Source organism: Patagioenas fasciata, chromosome 1 (assembly GCF_037038585.1).
Source record: "Patagioenas fasciata isolate bPatFas1 chromosome 1, bPatFas1.hap1, whole genome shotgun sequence".
Lineage (NCBI taxonomy): Eukaryota > Metazoa > Chordata > Aves > Columbiformes > Columbidae > Patagioenas > Patagioenas fasciata.
This window is the reverse complement of record NC_092520.1, coordinates 199,880,735-199,898,079: the sequence shown is the minus strand read 5'-3', so window position 1 is coordinate 199,898,079 and position 17,345 is coordinate 199,880,735. Positions and strand designations below refer to the sequence as shown.

The 17,345-nt window shown below is 45.8% G+C and overlaps 1 protein-coding gene across 1 annotated transcript in view; it reads right to left on the bottom strand.

Moving 5' to 3' along the window:
• LAMB1 (laminin subunit beta 1) overlaps positions 1 to 17,345 on the bottom strand; it is a 44,448-nt gene that overhangs the window by 3,054 nt on the left and 24,049 nt on the right. Inside the window, exons 24-30 of the mRNA XM_065840328.2 lie at positions 8,107 to 8,476; positions 6,273 to 6,457; positions 4,836 to 5,077; positions 2,567 to 2,770; positions 2,043 to 2,187; positions 1,092 to 1,299; positions 733 to 874 (exon numbers count right to left, since the gene is read on the bottom strand). Coding sequence (XP_065696400.2) covers positions 733 to 874; positions 1,092 to 1,299; positions 2,043 to 2,187; positions 2,567 to 2,770; positions 4,836 to 5,077; positions 6,273 to 6,457; positions 8,107 to 8,476 — 1,496 coding nt within the window. The remainder of the gene's footprint in view (positions 1 to 732; positions 875 to 1,091; positions 1,300 to 2,042; positions 2,188 to 2,566; positions 2,771 to 4,835; positions 5,078 to 6,272; positions 6,458 to 8,106; positions 8,477 to 17,345) is intronic.

The window sequence follows — 17,345 nt, the reverse complement described above, 5'->3', positions numbered from 1 at the left end:
AAAGCCAGTGTTTTATCTTTGTTACAAATGGCAAATTGCAGTCAGGATGAACGAGCCCACTGCTTGAAGATGGGGTATGTATGGGGCTGCCAAAGTGTTAAGGAACATAGCTAAAAATACCCGATTGTATTACACAGGCAAGAATTGTCTAATCCACAGCAAAACTGAAGTTAGACATTTGACCCCATCATTTAATAACAGACTGGTGAAGCTGCCTATCTTCTAAACTGGCCAAGCTCCATGAGTATAGATAGCAAGATGCTTTTGTGAGGGCTATGAGAGGAAGTCTGAAAATACATAATCTGACAAGAAAATACATAATCTGACAAGACTACGGTAATTACTATCTTAATCCAGCATTCGTTTATTTTAGTCTGATGCCGCGGTGGTGTGTCACACAGAGCACAGCTGTGCCAAGACACTACCAGTGTGGTGACAGGTACGACTTTCCAGGGATCCAAGCAGACCTGCTGCATGAGAGGGCTACAATCCTGCTCCTTCAGCTTCACTGGTACAGGACATGGGGTGAGAAAATTCAGAGCGAATGGTCCCCTAGCATCTGTCATACCAACTCAAAAGTTTACATGAAGGCAAGACTGGTTTAGGTTCATTTTAAGTACAGTCTTTGATTTGTACTACCCAAGAGCCTTCCCTAGACAGGCTTACATCAGTTTCTAAATACCAAACTTGGTGCTCTTTCTAGATCTTAAGAAATACTTATAAAGAACTCACAGAGGTCAGGAGGTCTTGAGTTCCTTTAATATCTTCATCAGCTTGTTTGATGGCTTTTTCAGCTGCATTTTGAGCTTTTTCAGCTTCTTCCAGTGCTGCTTTTACCATGTCTGCAGTGACCTTAACATCTGTTGCACCTTTGCTGTGGAGCAAAACTACGTTAATGCTAAATATGCTTTTACTTGGAACTAGACAAAAACCTAGTCATACACTGCAAAGGGTCAATTTTACCCCTTAGTGAAGGAATGAGAATCTGCATTGGAACAATTTAAACTCTGCATTTTCTGATATAAAGAGATGGAAGTCTCATTCCAGCTACTGGTGATGGAAAACAGGTAATACAGACCAGGGTTGCATACCTTGCTTTTTTAGCTTCCTCCAGTAGCATTTCAGCTCTGGCAATGTCTCCAGCACTCTGCTGCAGAATGACCTCAACATCAGAAAGGCTTTCTACTCGCTCACGAATATCTTCTGTCAGGGCCTGCAGCTGCTGGGGAGTGCTGGGCATCTCCATGTTCAGCACTTCATTAGCCACGGCCTCGATGCTATCCAGGTCAGCGCTGTCTTCTAGTAGATGCACACAAATGATAAAGATGTAAAGAAAAAGCTTCCCCCATCAAGTCTCAGTACTTAAATTCTTGTTCAACTGCTGCCTTAAGAAGGAAAGTCATGGGGCAAACATCCTCCCCAGACTTAGAGAAAATCAAGGTGTTAAAAGTGTTTCCATAGGGTGAAGCTCCCTTCTCAGGAGAGGCCCAGCAGGCGCGTAGGCCCTGCTGGCACGGCTCTCTTGGAAGCCGTTTGAAGATCCCGGTGATTAGCTACACCACGCTGGGGCCGTTGGGGGGAGACCCGAAGCCAACAGCTGCACGTAAATGTATTTGTGCTAACAGTGTGCTCAGCCTTGTGCAAACAGGGGAGGGATGGGTTTGCCATGCTGCTGCTCGCCAGCGAACAAGGCCCTCATTTAACCTCTCCTGCTTTCTTACAGAGAGATAAACTCAGTTTCTCACTTCCCTCCCCTTTAATAATACTTAGTCTTTATAATCAGAACTTAGGAACACACTTGGCAAACTACAGCAGTACAACAGCTTCAGCTGAAATGAATACAAGAATGTGCTACGGTTTGCTCTCACTATCCTATTGTCTTGGTTTTCTCTTGGTTCCAGATTTCATCATGCACACTAAGTCTGGCTGGAAGTGGGGGGATGACACACAGCTATTGCATTATCCCTTAGAAGATGATTCAGAGCTAAAGGTAGTTTTCACAAACCCAGAATTAAAATGTAATTTAAATGTAAGGTTTTTACGCATTAGGAAGTCTCTGATCTGTTTAATAAGCGCTCTCAGATCTTCATTGCTTCTGTCCACTTGCTCTTTTGTAGCATTGGTTTTGAGCAAAACTTCTTGTGCGTTTTGTTTTGCCTCATCAGCTCTCTGTTTTGCCTCAGAAACCTAAAGAGGAAAAATAGAAGGCTTGATTGCATATTTGCTTATAATTTAAGGCCTGGTTTAAAACAAAAATTCAGTTGAAGTCAGAGGTGATAGTAATGAGAAATGGTTTTTCTCATAAAACCCAGAGAACACTTCTAAGAGCTGGCCATGATCCGTACCAGCAATGCTAGTTTAAACAACTCAGGCTAATGTTTAGAGCTTCACCCTAGCATGCTCCTTTCTGAGGAGCTTTACAAGCATGATGAAATTACACAACTGAAAAGAGGTATTTTGAAATAAGCCAGGCACATACTTTGTCAATTAGTGTCTAAACTTGTATTACAACTAAAAGATTTTTTTGTTTGTTTTTTAATATCTAACAATTGATTTGGCAGATTACCATTCTGGAGAGTTGCTCAACTTCTGCTAACGCGCTGAGGATGTCTCTGTCAAAATCCATGGCTTTCTGCCAGGCATTGTGAGCTACGGTCACCAGCCCATCGCAGCCAGGTCCTCCACACTTCTTCTTTCCATCGTCTGTTCGACAGTTCAAACCGCCACACTCGGACTCGGCACAAGAGGCTCCTTGGGGGGTGCCACACGTCTGCAAAGACACATTTGACAAAGGGAAACAATCACAGCTTTATTTCCATGGCTGAGCCGCAGGGGAATGGAGTCAGACACTGTTCTACCACCACAGAAACACAGTGTGTTCCCCGTGTGTGTGTGTGTGTGATTAAATGAGCTGCAAGCTGGAGGTGGTTCCTGCAGCAGGTCTGTACCAGCACAACTTTAATTTTCTTCTGCGCCCCCCACACCTTCCTGCCTGTAACTTGGTTACAAATATGAAGCTCCCTGATGGCAAAGTAGCTGGAGGTTATGAGGGAAGCCCTGCCTTGCTTTCTTCATCTACTTTTCCTGTACATTGTCTTTCACTGGAAACCTGCCCTTAAGCTTTGGTTCAAGCTGGAAGCTACTCCTGCCTATGTGGCTTTTGTTTGCAATCAGTCTTCACGGCTGTTGGAGGAAAAACTGGCCATTCCAATAAGCTGTTTCATACGGAAGAACACGTTTGGTGCAGAGTAGTATCTTTTCCTTTGCGTTAATGCCGTGGAAATGGAATATGAGCTGAACTGCTCCAAGTTGAAAAGGAAACTTTTTTCATCTCCATTAAAAAGCTGTCCTGTTCCCTTCCACCAAATGTTGCTCTGATTTCATCTTTCCAGAACATTTCCCAGTTTGTGAATCGTTGTCAAGGATGTGTTCCCATATAAAATTTCAGGGTAGACTTTTTTTTTTTTTAAAGCAAAATTATTTTAATCAGCAACATTGTACTGAGAATTGTCCACTTGGTCAATTCTTTGGACAATGAAATAACTCGGGAGTTGCTTCAGCCAGAAAGAAACTTGGAAAATTGCTCATTCCTGTGAGGTTCTTTTCCCTTTCCACCCCACCCCTTTTGCCAAATGATAGTCACTAACCACTTACTTTGCAGCCAAAAAACCACTCTGGGAAAACCTGGGGGCTGTGCCAAGTTAGCAGCAGCTGCCTCCTGTGAAGTGTAAATGAGTCCCTCTTACCTGTTTGGCATGCAACCCGCGGTAACTAGAAAGCAAAAAGGTTTTTTTGTGTGTGTCCCGTGATTGCACCTCCAAGCAATTCAGTGTTTATGGCCTTGATAAACATCTACCCAGGATCTTCAGTCCTCAAGAACAGTGGGGCAGGAATGTAGGGGAAGGGAAGCTAAACAAAAAGATGCCTCTTTCTTCCCTGCTGAGAACAGAGGAGGGCTGGGGGAGTCGGGAGGGATGACTGCAGTTGTAAAGGACGGGACAATTCAGCGTGTGAAGAACTCATCCTCCAGCAGAGGCCTGGGCTGCCCAGGGGAGTTAATGAGCAGCCCCCGGCCGCTGGCCCTGTGCCGGGTCGTTCTCTGAAAGCAGCTGCCCGACTTCAAAGCAAAACCGAGGGAACACCCAGCCTCTCCCAAGAAAAAGCCACCCTCGATCGTATTTACAGATGAGCAGGCAGCTTCAACAGAGAAAATGCCCTTTTGACTCCAGCTCCCTGTACATTCTGCTTTGTCTCGAGCAGGAGGACGGGAGTGCGGTGATGCCGCGGAGGGCGGCGTGTCAGCGTGAGCAGAAGCGGTGCCTGGCTGGGTGCTTCAGCCACAGCCTGTTGCCAATACATAACCTGTACCCCACACATCATAACCTGTACCCATGGAACTGCAAGAAAGAGGAGAAGAGCCTGGAGAAAACAAGCACATGGACGGAGGACAGGCCTAAGAGGATGGATCTCAGTCCAACAGGCTCACTACAGTTTTTGGCCCATGGGAGATCTATCCACAGCAAAGAGCTTTGGGTTAGAGCTGGGGTGAGGAAAAGTCAGGTGCTCTGTGAGGGCTGGGGAGAGGTAGGAGGGCGCTCAACGTGAAATGCTGGTGCCTGAAAGCCAGTAGGTCTGACAGCCCACTGATCAAACAGCCCTGGTCTAGCCCACAAAATACCCCATGAGTCAAGAAACATGCACTTTTGACAAACAAACTGCATCTCACACTGTCAAGCTCTAAACAGTTCCTCCCTGCCAGCACTTCTTAGCAAACCCCACTTTATTTTCGCTACAGTTTTGCTACTGTTTTGCTACAGTGGTTCTCAGCTGTGTACCTTCTCAGCCACTTCGGAGAGGTCCAGGCTCTGCAGCTTGCCGGCCAGTTCATCCAGAAGGCGGGACTGCTCCTCTTGTTTAGCCTTGAACTGGGCCTCCCTCTCGCTGATTAAGTCTTCCACTTCTTGCCGTGTTTGTGCTGACAGCTCCACAGCGCTGTCAGGGTACACAGTGGAGGCATTGACCCTCTCCTCTGCCTCCAGGGACATCTGGAAATACTTGGTGATACTGTCCAAGGCCCCTGTAGAAATCAGATGGAGCTGCTCACAAATCTGTTAAGTAACGCTAAGTCCTTATGGAGGCTGGCAGGTGCCACATGAGGGTTAGGGATATGAATATCAAGTTAAAACAAACACTAGCTTCTGCAACTGTATTCACCACCATTGCTAAGATGACAGAATTTGGCCTCTTGTGGAAAAAAAAGTTCTTTTCTTGCTTGGTTGACGATGCGTCAAGTTTGCTAGATTTTAAAGTTAAGCCTTTCTGTGACCCCAATGATTGAATTCTGCTTGCCCTGAGGGCAAAAGGAGATCCACAGGGCAACAGTGTTTTCTAAGGATTAATTTATCCCACCCGTTCTTATTGCTTGCCCTGGGATGTCTGGCTTATGGAGTCACTGCTTGGAAGCTGGTCAGAGCTTTCCCAAGAAACAACTGCTTGATGAAAGATGCTGATTTATGGAACTGTTAGTTTTGGACAACTCCGGGAGAGGCCCTGAGTGGGTGTGAGGGACCCCATTTGGGGGGCACAATCTGCAGAACACCACAATTGGGGACTCCTCCATTCTACATCCTACTTGTTTTACTCTGCAAAATCCCATGTTTGCTAAAAACAATCTCAGGCTTCCTGCAAAGCAGGACAACCTAAAAAAAAAATTAAAATTCCTTTGTTTCAAATTGGAATTAAGTCAGCTTTCAAAATTTCCAAAGAATCTGGTAGCATTCCTCTTTCTCCAGCAAATTTGGATTCTCAGTCCCTTTCAAGGTGTCAATGGGATTGCAAGGCTTGGGTGGCTCAGAAGAACTCAGCCCTTACAGTGTGCTCTTAGTCACCAAGACCCAGGTAGTTTTTCCAACCAGGAACAGCAATTTAACAGACTGGGGAGAGCAAGGGAAATGTCCAGGTGTATTGTGGATTCTGCTGCACTTTCAGCTTTTTTGTCTTGTCTAAAATGTATTAATCAAGAGCTTTTGAGACAACCCTGTGCCTCAAGAACTTCAGCCAGCTTTGCAACATGCAGAGGGAGAGAGAAAGGGTGAGGGGGGCAGAACAAAATTCCTGCTTGCATCAGCAACCCTGCTCATGCACAGAAAGAAGCCACCCTCCTAGGAACTGTGCTTTATTATAAGTTAGAAGATTAGCCTGGTGTTTAAAACCATGCACTAATTAAATCCTTGGCTACCCCAATGCTTTCTCCCCCTCCCTGCGACGCTTACCCCGAACATCAGAGATCTTGATGAACTCTAGCTGTTCTGCAAGCTCTTTCACGACACGGTCTAGGCTTTTGGCATCTGTCTCCAGCGCACTCAGGTCAGTGTCTGTGCTATTGCTCTTCGCTGCTAAGGCTGACAGGTTTTCTTCTATGTTGGCTATCTTAACTGTAACATCTGCCGTCAGCTTTCTGTAAAACAGAGGCACAGGACAGGGGGAGGAGGAAGGGTTGTAAGCCTCGTTGCTTCACTTCACAGTGGTGGTGAGAGCGGTGCCGAACTTCTCCCACAGCAGGACCTGTCCTCCCTCGGTGGAGCTGTGATGTGTAACAACACGCCTACCTAGAACACTGGTTTGTTTCCTTTATCATACAAAACTGCTTTTTAATCTACAGTGTGTTTATAAACTCAAAGCACCAAATTGCTCAGAAAACAGCTGCTTTGTGTAAGATTAACTGGAAGCAGATTCCAGAGGACTGGTGTAATGCTCTTGTGTCATGGCAACTGCATAGGTCAGGGTTGACTACTATGATCCATACATAATTTGCTTCCCATCCCACACAGCTACAAATGCAGTTTTGATTACCACAAGCTCATGGGACAGATCCGAACTGCAGGAAGTGGGGCGGGGGGAAGCCTTAGTTTTAACACAACGGATTCTTTTAACTCATCTGTAAAGATGCCTCCTCATCAGCCGTTTCTCTAGGTCTATGAAGGAAAATCTCCCACCCTCAGAATTCAGCATGGCCTCAGTGAGCCACAGAGCAGGCTTCAGCTCATGGGATAACCCTAAAAGGAGAAGCAAGTGTATGTTACACATCAGTGCTGCTGCGGAAGCAAGCGGGCATAGGAAGCTATTCCCACCCGTGGTGATCCCACCAATCCCAGTGTTTCTGCATTCTGAAAGAATAAGGCGGTATTTAAGCTCTGTGAGCAATTTACAGCTCTCAATGGCCCAACAGCTTGCTGTTTTCCAAGAGTCCTTCAAAGCCCAGTACTACTTCTATACAGCCAGAAGGGAGCAAAACCAGATACATATACAAATATATACATATATAGTTAGGGAAAAGCAGCCCCTGTGCTGCTCTGACGTCCCTCAGTACACACAGATCCCAAATCCAGCAGCAACCCCAGCTTTCCAGCTGGAGAGGGGGAGCTGCAGGGCACAAGCCTATCCTTAATTGAGACATTTGTGCTTTATTCTCGCCCCTTGGCTTTGTGCAGTCCCCTTTACAATGCCCAAACAAGCTCAAGCAGTTGCACACACAGCTAGAAAGCATCTGTAATCCTACTTGATGTTAAACTGCCCCATCTGCCAAAGCACAAACTACCATCTTTTGTATGCTTAGCCCTGAAACAAAATAGAAGGCTCCTACTTTGAGAAAAATGGAAACAATCCTTGTTATGAAGCTGGTGCTTCCCCCCACACACTCAGAGTTCAGAAAGGATCCCAAGTTTCCAACTCATCGGTTACACACGGAAATCCAGGAATTTAATCTCTCCCCTCTTCATTCTCTCACATAATAGCAGTGTTTGTCCTTTGCCCCAGGGGAGCGCAAGGCAAACGAGAGGCTCTGCAGTAATTAGCTGCCTGGTGTGCAGTGGGAGCAGGACAACCCCTGCCCAGAGAACGGCAGCCATGCTGCTCCTGCCTTCCCTGGCCGGGATGCGGCTGGCAGGATGGATGCTCAGCGCTGTGCTGAGCATGGTGAGGTGCTTCGCCAGCACGGGAGCCCCAGCGCACCTCACCCAGCCAGGGTCACTCCAGTAAATCCCAGCTCACTGGCTCTCCCACTCCTTCCCACACTAGACTTATCCACACAACTGTGACCGTACTCACTCAGCTTCCTCAAATAGATTCCCAATGTTCTTCAGGGGCTCAGCAGCTGGATTTTGAGCAATGATGGTTTTAATTTCACCGAGCTTCTCCTCCAGGGTGCTGAGCGTCTGCTGGTATGGGCCAGTGACTCCAGTGACTTTGAGGGCATTAGCCCTATCCAGGAACTGCTGAGTCCTGTTAGCCAGCTCGCTGACGATCACGTCCCAGAGGGCGAAGCACTGGTGGCACGGCACGCAGTCAGGGAAGAAGCCCGAGTAGCCCCGGGAGCACTTGTCACAGCGCGGCCCTTCCACCCCTTCATTGCAGATACACTGCCCCGTGGCACGGTCACACTGCGGGGTCTGGATGCCACGAGGGTTGCAGTCACAAGCTGGAAGGAGAAAAAGGCACACGTGAAGGCTACGGTGAGGGAAATGATGTTGACATTGGCAGGGAGAAATAAACATCAACCAGTTTTAATGGAGTAGCGACGTATCGAAGTGTTCCGTGTCTGGATTATAATCAGATAATTACGGATGTGTCTGCTCAGCTATGGGGGAACCAGAGCCGAGTGTGGAAGGGGAGAAAGACAAGGCAATAACTCTAGCGGAGACCAGGATTTGCACATCTCAGAAACAACCACAATAATGGCGAAAGGATGGACACTTCTTGCAACGTTTGGATGTCACTTGGACTGGCATTGAAGACAAAGATTCCAGTTTCACTCCTACAATGAAGAGTAAGTAGGGTAAGGCTTTCCAGATGGGATAAGAAACAACAGGCAGACACATAGCAGAGGGGTTTAAGAGCAAAACATGGATGAAATAGAAAAAGTGAACAAGGAACAACCATGTGCTGTCTCCTCCAGCACAGGAGTAGCGATCAGCTGAGGAACCCAGCAGATCAAAAATGAACCACCCTCACATGCACCTCCCCAAACCAGTACAATAAAAGGACAGAGTTGATTCCACAGTACTTAGTTTAGTGGTGGAGCTCCCTACCGCAAAACACGTCCTCCTGAAATAGACTTTCTTATTTTTGTAACTGTGAACACCTTCCTATCCTTATATGCCAGTAGGGTAAGACCCAGGGACTCCAGGTGGTTGCCACATTTGGGCAACCAGGTTTGGGCAACACATTTTTTGAATAAGGTTTCAGAATAAAGATGCACCTCTTCAGCACTAACCCACCACAAAGAGAAGTTACTCAATTAACTTACTGATACACAGTTAGTTGTAGAAACACAGACACACACTTTGTACGGAATAAGGCTATCAGGAGAAGCCTTTCCATGCAGCTGAGCTGTCACTTGACCTCTCCTCCTTCTTAATTACACAGGTACCAGCACCAGCATAGGAAATTACCAACCTGCAAAGCTTTTAATAAAGGGATGGTAGCAAAGAACAGAAAGAGGGACCTTGAAAATAGGCAGGTCATCTACCTACCATCGTGGCAAAATACAGCCAAAGCAGGTCAAGCACACATTCCTTGACTAGGAAAAGGACCTCCATACCTGATAAAAGCCTTCACTTACACATCCATTTACCAGGCATCCTTGAAAGAGGTTAATGGCTCAAAAAGGTCCATAAATCAATTCAAACACCCCAAGCACATGCCCCCTTGAAAAAAGGGCAAAACACAAAGCCGTTTTCAAGATTGCACATTGTTTGCTTCAATGGCAAAACACAGTGGTGGTCTTCAGTTCAAAAATTACACAAAGAGCCTCAGCAGAACAAATCGCTCCTCAACAAAACGACTTTCTTGTACAATGTGAATATGAGAGGCAAGAGACAAAAATAACCTCTGCTGCCTGCACAATTGAGCAAAATGGTCCTTTGTTCTTTGAATTACACCCTGACACAAGAGATTGTTTTTACTTTACATCGAAAGTGCTTAAGTAGTCAACTCACCATGGAATATGTTCCCTGCAGGCAAACTGTCAGAGTTCCTGTTTGAAGGAGGTCAGTTAACCCTTCTGTCAACTAATAAGGCCCTCGGTATAATGATGAATTGTTCAAATTCCTCTGCATAGAAAGAGGCTAAATAGCATGTGGTTTTCTCAAAGATCCCAAGATTTGATCAAGTTACATGAATACCTTCTGCTGGCAAATCAGATCACTATATTTACTTGAGGATTTAAAAAGCTTAAAGCGAAAAAAACCCACAACATGTTGGTAATTCTACTCCTGAATACCTATATGTTCAGGAAAGCCAGACAACATGGCTTTAGTAGCATTTACATGGTAATGTGGATTCCAAAATCTGTGGTGCTAGAAAATGCTGGGGAAGGGGAGAGGAGAATTTAAGTACTGACTTGTTTGCAAAGTGAAAACCCAAACTCCATAGCTGCCTGTTGGGAGATGATAAAGAGCAAAGAACTAAACCATTCTTAATACAGCACAACAGTTGGAAGAATCATATTTTTAGAATTCTACAAAACTTCTAAACTGAGCTCTGTGGGACCCACAAGAAAATTGTACAAGGCAGCCAAAAACATTACCGGTTTGGTTTTTTGTTTTCCAGTGGAGGATTCTCTATCAAAGACAGAAGCAGGCAATGCTGGCTCTGCACTACTTCTGTAGTACGAATAAAACATATATAAAATGGTTTTCAAAAGGGCTGGCTTCACACCTGCTCTTTCTTTTCTTCATGATCTTCCAAAGTCATTGACTGTGCACAGGACCACACCAGCTTTCAACCCATAAGGTAAAACTGAAGATAATTTTACTTCCATTTTTAGGTAAAATCACTTAGTGTAAAGGAAAACAAGAAAAGCCTCCCTCGGAACTGGAGTAAGAAGATTCCAGTCAATTTTATTTTCTTTCCATTCTGAAAATTTCAGAGGCATTTCTACATGTTGGTGGTATGGTCTTTCTAGCTACAGCCCTTGGACAACTCCTTACTGTGGCCCGGACTGAAACATTTTTTAAATTCTCACAAAAGCATCACTGCTCCCCTTACAGCTCACATCCTCTAAGCAAACCTTTCATCTCACAAATGACACGTGCATGCCAGTGCTTGGTTACATGTGATCTCCTTTTTTAGAGTCTAGATGACCCTAGCCAAGCACTTCAGCCACAGTTGAAACCACTTCTGTTCCTTGCTAGAGTCAGTCCCCAAGCACTTCTATGAGATGCTGGGTCCAAATTTCCAAAAAGGCATTAAAAACCAAATTTGTCCAGCCAGAAACTCACAGAAACTGCTCTTCTGCTCTCTGAGGCCATCTGGAACAGGACTCCTCCTTTAAAGGTCCTGGAGATGGTGGGAGTCCTCTACCCTGTGCCCTGGCCATCACCATCAGGATATTTCACACCCTGGAATGGAGCACATCCAAAGCCATTGCAGAAAGCATCTTCCCCTATACAGGACAGTGGGAATCAAACCCTCAACTGACTTCAGCTGTGGTGACTTCCCAAGAGGAGGTGAGCAAGCCTGAGACAAGATCATATAAAGGCTTCTAGGTAGTGAGGAGCACCTTAAACACCATGGGCCACCAGGCAAATAGCCCAGTGCACAGGTGTCACTTTTTTGCCTCATGCAATGCCTGGTTACCAAGCACTCGCTGGCTTTGAGATTTCAGGGCACAACTTTTTCCTAAAGGGACAAAAGCACAGAGACAGTGGCAAGATCTGTGTGAAAGCAAAGGAGGACCTCCTAGTTGGCATGGAGCAGAAAAGGCTGGCACAGGATCGGCGAATGGCTCAAGGAGAATAACCATGTGCCAAGTTACACACTCATCATTTATGACAGTGGGTGAACACTCATCAAAAGGATTCATGTGACATTTGATAATCACCACTAATGAACTGGGATGCGAACACAGGAGATGCCTTGATTCCCATCACCTGCTAGAAACAGTGAACACTGTGCCAGAATAACCAGCATGCCATGCCCACCATCATTTTTGGCCAAAGCACCCCAGCATCACATCTAGCCACAAGAGAGTTCTTGCTCTTCTACCACCTCCTTGTTAATGTCCAACTACTCCTATGGCCACCACGTGAGCTGACTCCTGTGCGGTCCCGTACTAGTGATGCTCTCTATTACAGCAGTTTGGCTTCTGAGGTACTCAAACAGGCTAATGCAAACATGACCTTCAAAGTATAGTTTGGCTCTGGAGATTTTGGCTCTACCCAGCACACGCGTAAGTCTGATGTAACACCTGAGTAGCTATACCACATCTAATTTTAGCATATGCATGGTTTATCTAATTTTCCCCAAGGAAAAGAAGCATGCAGGCACACCTAGGGATGCAGAAGTGTTTCAGATATTATCCAGTAGCTGGCAATGGCTTTATACTTCATCTAACGTGCTGTCTGTGGAATAAGACAAAGTCCTGTAAGCTCTTTCAAAATGCGTTACCTGTGTTTATGTCATTAGCAATTTGGAACAGTGGTTCATTTTGTGCTGTAAAACCACACAGATACTGAGTTTACTGCAATGTATTTAGATGCCTTAAGCAGTTTGGGTTGGAAATGGCCTTCAAGACAAATGGCTGATTATTCTCCCTTCATCCAGAAGGGTAGATGAAGGCCAGGGTGAGGGGCTGCAGGTTAACACAGACTGGGCTGCTTGCTTTGAAGATCAGCTAGACAGGGATCAAATGCGTTCCCGGGCAAGCAGGGCAGGACACTGCAGTTCCTCCCACAGAAAATATACTGGATGAAAAGAAGTTTTTTGAAACCATTGGTCAAAGATTTGAGGGTTTTCAAAGGAGCATTTACTAAGTAAAACAATAGGTTTCTGTTTCGACATGTCATTTTGGAACTGGGTGTATTGTTTTCTTTAATTGAGTGTTTAACTCAATCAGACATTCTTCTGTGGCATACTCCGACTTAAGTGAAATCACATTTTTGACAGGAAAATCTTTTAGCCAAATTCTTCAGTCAGGATCTGCTGATCAGCAGCTTACAACTACAAAAGATTGGAGCTGCATCTGTCCACAAACACATGTGCACACATGTCCACGCACAAACAGTATCCACGAGTGATTTTTATACCACCTTGATCAATACATTTTGCTTTCAGTAATGTTTTTTTCCTGATCTTAAAAGATTAGAGTAACACTCACACATGTTTATTGAATGTAGTCTTGTAGGAACCTAAGGGGAGAAATCCCAAGGCAGTAAATTACTAGCTCAAGTGGTTTGCTTCAAGCTCACAAAGATCTATGAGCCGCTTTATCTTTCACTTACTCTGACAGCACTGCTACCTTTCCCTCTCATTTTAAATATTTACAACTCACTTCCATTTGAGCTACTGTAATTTATTATGTGCATATTTGCATATCACTTAATTTAAACTAAGGTGTGCCAGAGCAGCTGATAATACAGCCAAGATGATAAAATGGATACTGAAAGGGCTGTACAGAGATCAGTCTCAGTGTTTGATGCTTAGTTGCAGGAGGCTAGGAACAAGTGAGTGTCATACACCATCCTACACAGAACAGAAATCATTTTTGCAGAAATATTTTCTTTGAGACAGGGGACAGAGAGCATCAAATGTTTAACTCCTCCGCAGCAAAAAAAAAACAAAGGGTTTGTTCAAACATGATTTCCTGGCATCATTTCCCGGTGGTAGTGAGGCACTATGATGATAAAACCATTCAGCAATTTGTAAGGTTGAAAGTTTTGCAGAGCTAGCAAATTTCTTCCGAATAATCAGCTATTGATTTAAATTACCCTGTAAGCATATTGCTAGCTCCTCCGCATTATCATTTTCAGCAGGAGTGTTAAGATAAGATCCCAGCCTACAATTACTAGAGTTATGCTGCACTTTAACATGCTAGCAGACCTTGCCAAAAGGGCAATTTTCTGCAAACAATCAATATTTTAAGACCACAAGTCAACTGAAATTATGAAATGCAAAGTGAAAATTGTATTTCCTTTCGTGTAGGATGTCTGACTTCCTTTAGACACTTTGAAGGAAAAGAAACATCTGCTAATCTTTTTCTCTGCACTATAAACACCTCCTACAAAACAGCCTACATGAACAGTATAAGAACCAGGTGTTGAATTAAGATTACAAAGCCTATTCTTAAACGGCAATGAACAGATGTTTTGGCACCAGCTACGTAACAAAGACTAAAAACTGATAAAAACAACTTTCTGCCAATGTATGCAATGAGTATTTGATAAAAACATGGCTTTTTGTCATCTTAGTTCAATTAAATTCTGTTTCTAACAATCGGGCTTGGCAGTCAAGGCCAACACACAAAAATATTGACAAAGGTATGCTTCTTGTAAAGAGCAGATAGCAATACAACCCAACTTGCGATCTCATACAGTGCCTTTTTACTAACTGCACTCTGTTCTGTTTTGTTCAATTAAAACAGTCATGATAGTAAAATTGTCATCTTCATATTATACGAAACATACACTTTGATTATATACTGTGCAAGGGTACTGTTCGAGCTGCCTCTGCAGCCACACCGTATCTCAGAGGCTTCCTGGGAGCAGGAGCCTCCTGCCAGAAACGTGCTCCGCGGGCTGAGGTCGGCGCAGGGCTCAGCATGCTGGGTCCTGCACTGTGCTTGCCAGGCTTTGGAAAAGCTCCAGCAGAAATGCCTGGGAGACTCGGAGTTTGATGAAAATTGTAATCCTGCTATTTACTACCTTAGCAAGGATTATGCACACACACGTTCGCATGCGGGCTCGTGTAGAGCTGCTTGTAGCTTGTAGCTGAAGCAATGGCCAGAGAGTCCTGCCAAGGGGCTGCTGCTGCTGCCTTCGAGCAGACAACGCTCACTGCACAGCTCCTGCTCGCTGTAACCCTCTTGGGGACCCGCACCAGGCCAAAAGAGAGGCAGTGGGCTATTCCCCATCCTCTGTGCCTCTCCTGTGCTTGTTCCAGGCATTATGTTACATAAAATGAGTGTTTCGCTTTTTTAAAGCATGGGGTAAGCAGTCTCCAAGAAAACAGTCCTACAGACTGGCTGCAGTGTCTAATCCCCAACAGACATCTGTGGCTGTTGGGATCATACCCAGTACTGAGACACTGCCCAAATGTAGGCACCCACCTTAGCTTGTCTCGGAGATCTGGTTCCAGTGTGATCACTGGGGACATGCGGAGAGGACACATCAGATGACGCTTTCTCTCCACTGCAGGGAGCACAGACTGCAAATCAAAGCACCCAGAAGGGGTGCAAAAACCTGCCGCCCCCAACTTCTGCTTCACTCTCTCCCATCTTACCAAGATTTCCACAAAGCAGGTCACAGGCAGCAGCTGGCAATTGTCACTGCCACTGATGCGGATGGCGGTGAAGTGGGCCCTGGAGCCTGGTTTCCAGTGGAGTGTGCTGGGACCCTGGTGCCACATCCACAGCTCGGTGCTGCTACTGGGAACCCATGGCGGGCTGTGGCCCCTGGGCCTGCCCTGGGTGGGCCATTTTGTACATCTCCACATAGCTATGTCCAGAGGCTATTTCCAGGCACTTGTGTTCACAGGAGCTCACTTTTTTTAACTATTTAAAAAATTTGTAACGGGTGTCACAGCAGTGTGGGCAGTACAACCCCCACTTCTCAGCAGGAGCTTGTGTCTCCTGGTGCCAACAGCCTGAAGATCTCTTGTGAAGAGATGACACATTTCTGTCCCTTGATTGAGGCACCCTGCGATTTCCAACCGTGGGCAGGAGCCACTTGCCCCAGGTGGTGGAGGATCCATCCCTGGAGTCATTGGGACTGACATCCACATGTCTGCATCAGCTCGGTGCCCGCAGTGAGGACCACCCATCCATATTCACATGGTTCAGAGCTCTTTCATCATTCCACACCCAGATCAGTTTGGTTTTTCTTCCCAAAAGCGGCACAGAATGTGGCCGCTTTGGCTGCTCAGGCCACCACAAGTATTTCACTGAGCACAGGTGGCAAATGCTACAGCCAGGGGTCTGTGTCCCCCACTGCAGCTGAAGCTGATGTCTTCATGACAAATCCTCTTCTCAGTTCCAGCTTCACCTTGGCCACAGGTCATATTTAAGTTATTTTCCAGGGACATTGCTCTGCAACTCCTTAAACGGAACATTTCCCAGTTTGCTTGCACACCGCTTGCTGCTGAGAGCTGCTCCCTGCCCACGGAGCGGCTGCACAGCTGTCAGCCTGAACATCACCCCTTCACTCATGGGACCACATGAAGGCTGAGAAGCTGCTTCTCCTCCTGCCGAGGAAGGATGGGAGACAGGGCGGCAGCACCGTGGGGCTGGATACACTCCATGAGTGAGCCCATCCCTGGAGCCCATCCAGGGCATTGCACCCCAGGCTGGTCTGGCTCAGGCCTGGGCACCAGCTCTCCCCACCTGCCACAGAGACGTCCCATTGGATGCAATCCTGAAAGAATATCTGCATCTTCACCCAAGCAAGTCTGATGTGTCACTTGGAGGCAGAAGGGGCAGTGGGTTGGAAAGAGAGCACAGAGTTTGCATGGTATAAACAGGTTCCGAAGAATATATCCTCTCTTTACTTCAGAGATCTTAAAAAGTAGGTTTTCACATGCTCAAAAGGCAGCACAAACTCCGTGAGAGGCCAGAAATGCTGCTACATGGCAAAATCCTGCTGATAAGGTATGCAGATGGGCTCCATCAATAAATGCTGATGGAGACAGCTGATACCAAGAGACAATCCCTGCCCCAGAGCAGGCAGGGTCAGCGCCCCTCACCATGCCAGAACACACACAGCCTTCCCGAGAAACCCAATATGTACTCAGGAACCGGGACAATTCCCCAGTCCTTTCATCTGCTGCATTAACCAAGTAGCTGTGACCTGCCTATCTGGTTAGATAATGGGCTCTAAGGTATCTCTATTGTAAGGGATTTATTAAAGACCACAGCAAGCACATTCCTCCCTGCAGGAAAAAAATACCTTAATCTACTGCAAACCCTCCTGGCAAAGGCTCCTATTTGAACAGATCAGAGATACAAGTTTGTTCTGGTCTGGACAGTGTTTGAAGTTTCTTTTCCAGCTAATGAACAGACTTGTTTATAATGAAAGGACAGAGAGAATCCAGTTTTCTAAACAAGAGACTTCACGGCGCTCTGTTTTGCGGCATGTAGCCATGACTAACCCACTGCATGATCTCTGCTTGCTTCTTTATTCTCATCTGAAGTATAAGGAAAAGTCTCCTGCTAAATCAAAAACCTTATTTCTTCAGCCCCAACCTCCCTAACAAGACAGAAGAGGAGACAGGAGTCTTCCACTATATACAAACAAAGGGCAAAAGCAATTAATCTCCCGACCAATTCTCCAACCCAAACACTTGGGCTACATTTT